At 47.5% G+C, this 9687-nt stretch overlaps 1 protein-coding gene across 2 annotated transcripts in view; it reads right to left on the bottom strand.

Moving 5' to 3' along the window:
• Positions 1–559: 559 nt before the first annotated feature.
• STAG1 (stromal antigen 1) overlaps positions 560–9687 on the bottom strand; it is a 155873-nt gene continuing 146745 nt past the window's right edge. For both annotated transcript variants that reach the window (XM_029962663.1, XM_029962662.1), the window contains exons 27-31: positions 8443–8591; positions 7766–7894; positions 4047–4252; positions 1663–1834; positions 560–674 (exon numbers count right to left, since the gene is read on the bottom strand). In XM_029962663.1, the coding sequence (XP_029818523.1) occupies positions 560–674; positions 1663–1834; positions 4047–4252; positions 7766–7894; positions 8443–8591 (771 nt within the window). The remainder of the gene's footprint in view (positions 675–1662; positions 1835–4046; positions 4253–7765; positions 7895–8442; positions 8592–9687) is intronic.

Raw genomic sequence — 9687 nt, 5'->3', positions numbered from 1 at the left:
TCCAGGCATTTAAACTGCCCAACCATCACCTTTGACATTAAAAGTCTATCCTTTAATGCCTTCCCCCAAACCCTCATTCTGAGTAAAGCCACACTCTCCAATATCAGTGGCAGGAAAACTGTCTGTAAAACCCACCCCAGCACTGGCAGAGGCTGAAGCAGCAAGTCCCATGGAACTGCACTACAAACAGGAATCAAATTTGCCCTCAACAAGGACAGGGCAATAACCTCTCTGTGTCTGCTTGCCCTTTTCCAAGAAGGAGTGACACTGCTTGCCAGGATCACAGTAAATCCCTGGGAATCCAGCAGTGAATCCAAGCCCAGTTTCTAAGGTTGTAAGGATTCCTGAAGGACTGGGTGGGATCAGCACCAGAGCACGTGGTGCTTCAGTGTTCCCACATGTGCTCCTCCATCCCTGCTCAGGGGGAACCCTTGGCTGGAGATGCTGTGCAGGGCCCAGAGCAGGCTCAGGGCAGCAGGAATCGCTGTCAGGGACAGGCAGGGTCCCATTTCAGCCCTGCTGTCCCATCCAGGCTCTGACAGGGGGACACTGGGAGCACTTACACTGCGTGCCTTACTCCAGTCCTGCCTTTCATGTAGTTCATTCCTGTCCTGTCCTTCCGATTGAGATCCTCCAGCTTCTGCTGGCCCAGCCACGAGATCTGCATCTGGGGACTGACATGGGACAGCGTCAGGACAGAGACACTTCTGAGCTGGCTGTTTATAGACAGCATCTATCTCCAAGTTCTGTGTCTGGCCATGGCCATGCTTCAGAGCAGGGTAATTAAATCACATTCATCACTGTACATGTCTTCCAGATTCCCTTCCACAACTTGGCTCCTCTCACTGTTCATGCACAAAGAAATCCATTAATCGTTGCAATAAAACCAGGTATGGGAAACACTGACATTGGTCCTTCGTTGGGAACAGGCACCTGGAGTGGGAGCACTGCTACAATTTATTATTAAATCCTACTTCACTGTCTCAGATCAGGCAAAATACGAGCAAGAACAGAGCCAAATGAATAATGGACACGTTTTAAAACGTTCCACAACATGAAAACCAGATTGTTTTTACACACAGACCCTGAACAGCATCACTTTGAGGGCCAGTCCCTCACCCTGCCAGGCTGCACCATCAGTGCCCCCTAAGCCCAGCAGAGCCAGCCCTCTGGGGGGATTTGTGCCCAGCACAAGGGAACAGCAGCAAGGCCAGTGCAGCCCTTCCAGAGCCACACCAGGCTGTGTTTCATGAGAAAACAGCCGAGACCCAAGCATTCCTCTGGCCAGGATTAACCCCTGAGTTCAGCAGGAGAACCTCAAATGACAGCAGGTAGGGGGAGAGAAAAGAACATTTACAGGTCTTCTAGAGAAACACTTCAATCCAGCCCAGGGACACAAACATTCAGAGGATTAACCACAACTGTGGGGTTATGCTATGAGACAATATTAGCATGAGCAATTTCTACTATTATTTCATTGCAACATAGTCTTCCTGGGACCTGAAGAGAATGGAAGTCTTGCTGAGCTATAGCCAAGGCATGTTCAGGTGGTTTTGCAAAGAAAACTGCATCCATGGGGCCACGGGCTAAGACTGTTGTGTAAGTCATAAGCGACTCCTTTGCCTGGCTCCCTGTATTCAATCCTGCAATTCCAGCACTTACTTGTGTAAAAAGTCCTGTTCAGATCCCTGCTCCGACTCGTGCTCCTGGATCTGCTCCCCCATTTGCCTGGTGTTCTCCCTCAGGACAGTGGAGGTGAGCTGTGGTGCCTGCAGTGCCCCTGGAGTGTGGATGTTCTCGTTCCTGTTCAGCCAGGAGCCTTCCAGGCTCTCATCTGGAGACAACATTGAAATCACTGCTGCACTCCTGGTAACTGCAGGGCAGCATTAGACAGGTGTGCACTGAGGGGAAATGCTTGGAATGGGAAGTTTTTCAGCTCTAATTTTATATTCTGCTCTTCTAAGTAGTACTACCAGCTATTCCCAGCAATAATAGCAATTTAAAATAGGAACACTGAACAAACACAGAAGTTATTGCAAACAAAACTGTCTGGCAGCACTGCCTCCATTGCTGGGCATTCTGCACACATCCAACCAAGGTAATTCCCAATCCCTGAGTTTACAATCTCAACATAAAACTGGTAATCTCATATGTGTACAGCAACCAAGGGAAAGGTAAACACCAAGATGAGGTGAAACCCCAAACTGTGGTCGGCTCAGACCCTTAGAGACATCAGTCAGAACATCTGAGTGGGGCAGAGAGGGGGCACTGGGCACAGGGATCAGAATTTCAAGGGCACTGAAGGTCCAGCTGAGATGTGCTGGGATTGGGAAGGGAGCAAAGCAGAGAGGAGGGAACGGGGGAGACTTGAGGAGAGTGGGACAGAGCAGGCAAGTGCAGCCAGACACATGGAGAAAAAAAGGAAGTTGCTGCAGCAATGCAAGTTACAGGGGAGATGGGAACAGAGACGGCAAGATCACGGATTTCCTGACAGGACATGTGTGGTGAGAAAGGACATGGGGATCTCCATGGATCTGTTCATTCTTCTTATGCCTTTTACTACCCTTTAGGATTGTCTATAAAGCTTCCTGTTTGTTCTTGAATTTACCTTTGAATCTCTTTTATGTTAGGGATTTTTTTAAAAAAATCCTATTGATTTCCTCAAGGCACTGGGAAGAAATGTCCCAGAGCATGTTTGCTCTCAGGAGCAACAGGGAGTGTCCTCAAGCCCAGCCTGCTGAACCCTGAATGTCCTGCATTTAGGGCAGAAAGGAACCAGAGGGGACTGGATATGGTTCTCTGGTGCCAGGATAGTGTCTGCAGTGACCTTGCCCTTATTTTAGATCCTTTAAAGAGAAAGAGAAAAAAATAAGGGAGCTACTCAAATGCAAAGTGTTGGAAATCAATTGTCCCTTCTATTGATCACTGAGGAGAGGGGGCACAAAGAGCACAAAAGAGGTAAATAATGCCTAAAAACTATGTCAGAAGGCTGAGATTTGCCTTATAGGGAAGCAAAGGTGCTACTGCACTTCCTGGGGGAAAAAAAAAAAGGATACTGGCAAAATACAATAAAATAGAATGAAAATGGTATCAAGAGGAAAGAAAGAAACCTCAGCAGTTGAATTCTGTGAAAATCCTGGCATTCTGAAGGAAGGAAAGCAGTGTCTGAGGGAAGGGACCAGTGTTTCCCTACACTCCAGGCTGGCTGTGAGGAATAGGAGCCGGTGCAGGACTGAACAGAGGCTGCAGGGGAGAAGGGACCTGGCTGGACAAGTGCAGAGGGGCACACTTGTACACACACAGAGGGGTATTTTGGGAAATTGCTGTATATTCAGGCAAACTGGCTTTAGATTCCTCTCTAAGGAGTTACTATCATAGACACTGACCCTGAAAACCCCCTGAAGTTTAAAGATCCCACTTACACCTACTCTGTAGTGGAACAGTAAATTAATATTCACAAAAGTGCACACAGGTCACACAGGTTGACCAGGAACAGATGCAGCCTTGTAAGAAATCTGCTGTCCCAGCCAAATTCCTGATGGACATGCCTGAAGTCTCAGAAAGAGTAAACACAGACACTGGATAGCAACACATATTAACACATATCAACACATACTAACAAAAATGGTGTCTTTTTACTGTTCTCCAGTGGTCCTGCAAAACCAGAGACCTACAGGAGAATTTCTGCCTGGGGTTTCTGCAGCTCCCTGTGAATGCACAGCGGCCCCAGAGGGAGCACAGGCACAACACCAGCAGTCCAGGAGTGAGGAGGGAGTAGTGCAGGTCACTCCACACCTCTCCAAGGTCAGGAACAGCTTTCAGCAGTTCTGACCAGCCAATTCTGGGGCAGACAAACAAGAACAGGGTATTTCCCATAAGGACACGTTCAAGCCCAACAGAACTTGCAGAACAGATGCCTTGGTTTTGCTCCACAGAGAAAATATCCTGTATTTCTGCATTAACTAACAAAGCCCCAGGGCTCCTGAGGAGCAGAGCTGTGACACAGGCACAGAGTGACACACACACGTGGAGACACCCAGACAAACCTTCCACTCTCTTTTTGTGGAGGGGGGGTCGGCCCTTCTTGTTCCTCACGGAGGAGGCTTTGCTGCTGCTGCTGCCGCTGTTCACTGACATCCTGTCGTCCTCCCCGCCCGTCACCAGGGAGTTCCTGTAGGAGATCAGGGGCAGCCACACGTCCTCCCTCCTCTCCATCATCTGCTCCGTCAGGAACTTCTCCAGGTAGGTGTGACTGCAAACACAAGACAAGGAGCTCTGGATAACCTGGGCACTGCCAGTATGCCAGCACTGCAGCCACCACTGCAGGGCATCCTCTGGCAGCCCAGGGTAAGGAAAAGGGTCCCTTCCAACACGAGTGGTTACTTTTCCATAGAATGTCTGAACATCTGGGCCATTGCCAGGAGAAGTCCAGTGCACACGTGTTAACTGCAGGCAGGAACCAAACTCCCCCCCTGGGCTGGGGGGCACACAAGTTGTTTTCTTTGTCCAGGGGTTATTTAATTATGGTATTGGAAGTGATCCCTAAAATGAACATGCAAAGGTACATAGAAGTGACTCTAATGAGTTTCAGGTTGCAGAGGCAAACATTCAGGATTGGTAAGGGAACTACTCGGGTAACTGCAGCATCACTTCCTGCACCCTTCAGTCACCACTGCCTCCAAAAACCACCCTGCCACGTTGGCAGCAGTGGAGTCACCCCCACACATTCCACAGGAAATGCAAGATTTTCCTCTGGTAGCTCATGGCAGCTTGGAGTTGTTCCACAGTCCTGTTCAGAAGAGGACAAGGAGCCACACTGGACATGCCTGGGCAACAGTCACACCCAGTTTTTATGGGATTCTGTTCTGATTCAGTGAATGGATGACTTTGCTCAAGAAACAGCAGGTTCCTGTTTATTGTTTTATTCAGTATTGTGAACACTTCTTCCTTCCCCTTTCATGTGTTCACTGAGTGACCCCCAAACCTGGCACTAATAGGAATTTCTTGGTTTATTGTCTTTACAGAACCAAACAGTAGAACTCGAGTGCTTCATGATTGTAGAGAATCTACCTGAAGAAGTGTCTTGGAAAGCAAGAAGTTTTTCTGCCTCCATTTCTATTTACAGAACTCGAGTGCGTGGTCAGGGCCAAACTGTGAGGGAGGAAAATGACACCACTTGGGGTCCTTTACTGCCCAGATGCCAAACCTGAGACACCTTGTGCTCAGCATTTTGGAGGAGCTTCACACTGGCAGTTCTTACCAGCTTCAACAAAGAGAGAAACTCTGAATTTCCAGGAGTAAGAACACCAATACTGAGGCTCCACCTCATCTGACACCCATCAGTCAAGTGTCTGGTCTAAGCCAACAGTCTCTGAGAGAAATAAATGGAAATAAATGCCTCCAAGGACAATCACCTCTCTTCTGTCCTAAACTAATTCCTCAGGATTTCCCTCTCTGTATTTGCCATGTGGATTTTAGTATAAAACATCAGTAAATAGCTGGCTATTATATAAATATATAAATACAAACATTTAGTATAAAGCATTAGTATACATTTTTTTCCCCAGCTGTATGAGTCTGGCACTTTAAGTGTACAGTTTTATATGAAATCCACAGATGTGAACAGACCCCTAAATGGCTCTCCCAAATTCTGGAGGTCACTCAGAAAACAAGAAGCCAAATAAATAAACATGACAGGAAAACTAAATGAAACCAATGTTGCTGCTTCATTCCCAAACTGGAAATATTTCTCTTTCTTCCCCCAGATAAAAACCCAGCAGCAAAGCAGGAGGGAGGAGGAGCCCTGTGGAAGAGGACTGTGCTGGACTGCCAGGAAGGCTGTTCTGGCCCAGGGCAGGTGACACGTGCAGGTAATTTGGGTTTGAAGGCAGGAAATGAACTCTTCAGTCCCATTCCAGGTGTGCTGGGCAGGTAAGTTGGGTTTGGAGGCAGGAAATGAACTCTTCAGTCCCATTCCAGGTGTGCTGGGCAGGTAAGTTGGGTTTGGAGGCAGGAAATGAACTCTTCAGTCCCATTCCAAGCTGGAGAACTGCTGGCACAGGCAGCCACATGCTTGTGGGACTGTGAGGGTCATTCCTGAGCCCATGTGGCTCCCAAGGGAGAGCTGGGGAGGGTCCCTGGGCAGGGAGGAGGAGAGGGATCCCCCACACGGGGGTCACAGACCTTCCCAGGCAGCCCCTGGGGAGGGGGAGAGGTCCCTGTGCATGGAGGAGCTGCAGAGAAGGGCAGATCAACATTCCAGTCCAGCTGAGTCTCCTGTCAGAGGAGCACCCTGGACAGGCCCGTCAGGGCAGGAGGGAGGCACCTCCAAGGAAATCTGTCCATACAGGCAGCTATAGTGACTGTGCTCATGGTCACCCCAGCCAGGGGCACCCAGGGCACCTCTGAGCTCACCCTAAAGCAGCAATGTAGCACAGAGCAGGTCAATCATGCTCTAGGGGACCTATTTCTTTTCCCTGATCATTTGACTCAGCTGAGGTCAACAGCTCAGAAACAGATGACTACAGCAAAGGCAGACAAAACCAGGAGAAATGGGCTCCACCCCAGTCCTGCAGGAGCAGCCAGTGGCTGTGTGTGTGGGCACCAGTGAGCAGGAGAACCTTGGAGAAGCAATTTAAATGGCAACAGTGAACGTGGAGGAACAAAGTGTTCTAAAGAACCAAATTTCATGCACAGGATCAGGTTAAATTAGACTGTCAGGTACAGAATGATGGAAGTGCACAGGTCAGACACTGCAGAAACCTGGGGGGAGGGAGGAGTGCACAGAAAGGACACTAATTAAACAGGAGAAAGCCCAATGGCACTTAGACCAACAGGGAGGAGAATCTACAGCCATAAAATCCTGTTATCCTTAAGTCCTGTCCTGAAGAACAGGACAGAGGCTGACAAGATTCCAAGATGTACCAGTGAAGAGCAGCTCCACAGAGTGCCAAGTTTACCAGCTGGATCATCCCAGTGTTTGCTGAACTGACAAATTATTGACACAAAGGAAAAGTTCAATGGGTTCAAGTGTGTGTACAATAAAAATTATACAAAGTTACCCAGGATGTATTTCTTATCACACAGATAACATATCAAACCATAACACTCATAATTCTTAACCCTAACAGCAAAGTCCTTTAAAACAAATATCTTCCCAGAGAAACTACAGCAAGGCTTGACAGAAAGAGTCAGCTGAGGTATTTATAGTTGATATTTATGACTTACACTCGTGGTCACAAAACTGACTGGAAAGACACCTATGACCATAAATCAGCAGATCTGGCAATTGCAGTTTTTAAATTGTCATGAAGTTATTCAATTAATTCAGTTCTACACTGGGCACACAGTGCTTGGCTGATGTTTAACTGGACACCTCTTCCAATATATTAAAATAAACAACAAATACCTGTTTAGACTTTCTGTAAATATCCAGCAGAAATGGATGGTTACAGACTGTAATTTCCCTGCACTAGTAACATTTAATTTTTTTCTTCTAGCCTGAAAAAAAGACTGTTTTTTATTTTCAGTGCCCCATGGGAAATTTTAAAGAACATTGTTTTGGGAGGTCTCAAACTCACCTCATCAGTGGACCTGATTTTCCTTTTCCCATTTATTTTTATTGCCTTGAAGTACAAAGTGATGAGTAAGTGTGTATGTGAAATGTCTTCCTGGGACTTTCTACAGCCCCTGGTAGGTTGTTGGAACACACCCCCAGGGATGGCAGAGCCCAGAGAAGCCAGAGAGGAACACAGAGACTACTTACACAGTCTTTTTGTCCTGTCGCAGGAGTTTGGAGGAGAATTCACTGAGCACTTCGAGGAAAGCGAGGTTTGGAGGGGGATAGTCCTGTCCTTTCTGGTTCTGGTATTTGAAGGCAAACTCTATGCCATCCCTACAGTAAAGAAACATTAACATGTTCAGACATTAACATTCATACATCCTGCCCCAAACTAAGCACTCGATGAAGACATTTGTAACAAAATAAAAAGTTGCCCAGTCGTAATTTGAATTTAGCAGCACCTTTCTATACTCTCCTATGCAGCAGTTACATAAAAAGCTTCAATCTCCTTTAAAAGATTTCCAAAATATTTTTGGAATTCTTTTTGCAGTGCCTCTGGGATCCCCAGTGGTGTGGGACCAAGAGCCATCCCCAGTTGTTAGACACAACCCACACGAGTGTGCAGAACACCAGTGGCTTTACCTGAACTAAACAAACATGGCCAATCCAATCAATTCCAACCAATAATTAGGTAGCAGCTGGTTTTCCTTCCTTTTCACACACATCCATGCACACCCCCCATCATTTTCCTACACAAACCAGAAAACACACACGCCATTATTGCAGGGCCTGTTGCGATCACATACCTTTACAAAGGGCACACTGAACAAAAGCTTTAACCTCAGGTAGTATAAAAATCTGGTTTATTTACCACCACTCACTTGTGCAGTGTGGCCACCGCCTCCCTTGTCTTGATCTGATCCAGGCCGAAGGTGAGGGCGAAGCGCCGCGCCAGCTCCTTGATGCCGCTCACGTGGGCAGAGGTCCTGTCCAGGTTGGGCCCCTGCTCCTGGACCAGCTCATTGAACAGCTGCAGGAGGGAGCAGTGGGTGAAACCTGTGAGCTCACAAACACTTTCATTGGGAAAGACCTGTGTTCTTCACCTCTTCCACCTGGGAGTGGCCAGTGCAGGGACTTTTTCACTGAGACATAACAGAGTCCCCGTCAGTTCCCAGGATTTCCTCTGTCCAACTGCTGTTTGCCAAGTGTCCCCACCTTGTATTTGTGTGGACAATACCTCAGAGAGAGTCCTGCACCCCCCTTCCCTGAACAGCATCTCTCCTGGTCCCATCAGCTCATCAGGCAAGTCCTGCACCCTCCTGCTGTTCTCCAAACCCCCATCACCCATCAGACCAGCCTGTCCTCGGAATGTTCCACCTCCTGCCTGCCCAGCACTGCTGCTCCGACCCCCAGGACAAGAATGAACTCTCAGTGGTTTTCCAGCCAGTTCTGCCTCCTCCTGGCACTGCCATTTTCACCACATTTCCCTGAGTTGCTGGTGAGAACATCACAGGAGACAGTGTCAGGGACAATATTAAATCAGGCTGCATTACATCTACTATTCCTCTGATCTCCACAAGCTCTGCTACCATGTAATTAATGACAGCTTAATTTGACAGGATTCCTGCTTGACAAATTCCTCCTGGCTGGTGCCTCTCACTCAGGCCCTTGCAAAGAGCCTGTCTCATTATTTTTTCCTGAGCTGATGTTTGGCTGATGGATCTCTGGCACTTGGCTTCCTCCTCTCCAAGTTTTAAACACAGAAGCTGCTTTGACACTCACCGATTCTTCTGGAAGTACATCTGTTTTTCTCAAGTTCTCACAGATCTCCCTCAGCTTCCATAATGCTGCAGGAAATCCCTCAGTACTCTGGAGAGAATTTTGGGAGGCCCAGCTGATTTGAGAACCTCTAACCTACAGCAGTAATTTCCCTGTGCAATGGTTGTAGCTGGTACTTCAAGGGCCTGAGTGGTGTTTAGTGTTGGCAGATGGATTTCATCATCAACCCAGTAATTTATGGTTGATGGAAAGCAAATTTTTTCAGGGGAAAAAACCAGGTCTAACAATACTGGAAGACTTAATTAGCTCGAAATCTGAAAAATCAATCAGTATTTAGACAAAATGTA

This window comes from Manacus vitellinus, unplaced genomic scaffold, assembly GCF_001715985.3.
Source record: "Manacus vitellinus isolate BGI_N305 unplaced genomic scaffold, ASM171598v3 scaffold_49_pilon, whole genome shotgun sequence".
Classification (NCBI taxonomy): domain Eukaryota; kingdom Metazoa; phylum Chordata; class Aves; order Passeriformes; family Pipridae; genus Manacus; species Manacus vitellinus.
The sequence above is the reverse complement of the archived record's forward strand: the minus strand, read 5'-3'. Positions and strand labels throughout refer to the sequence as shown.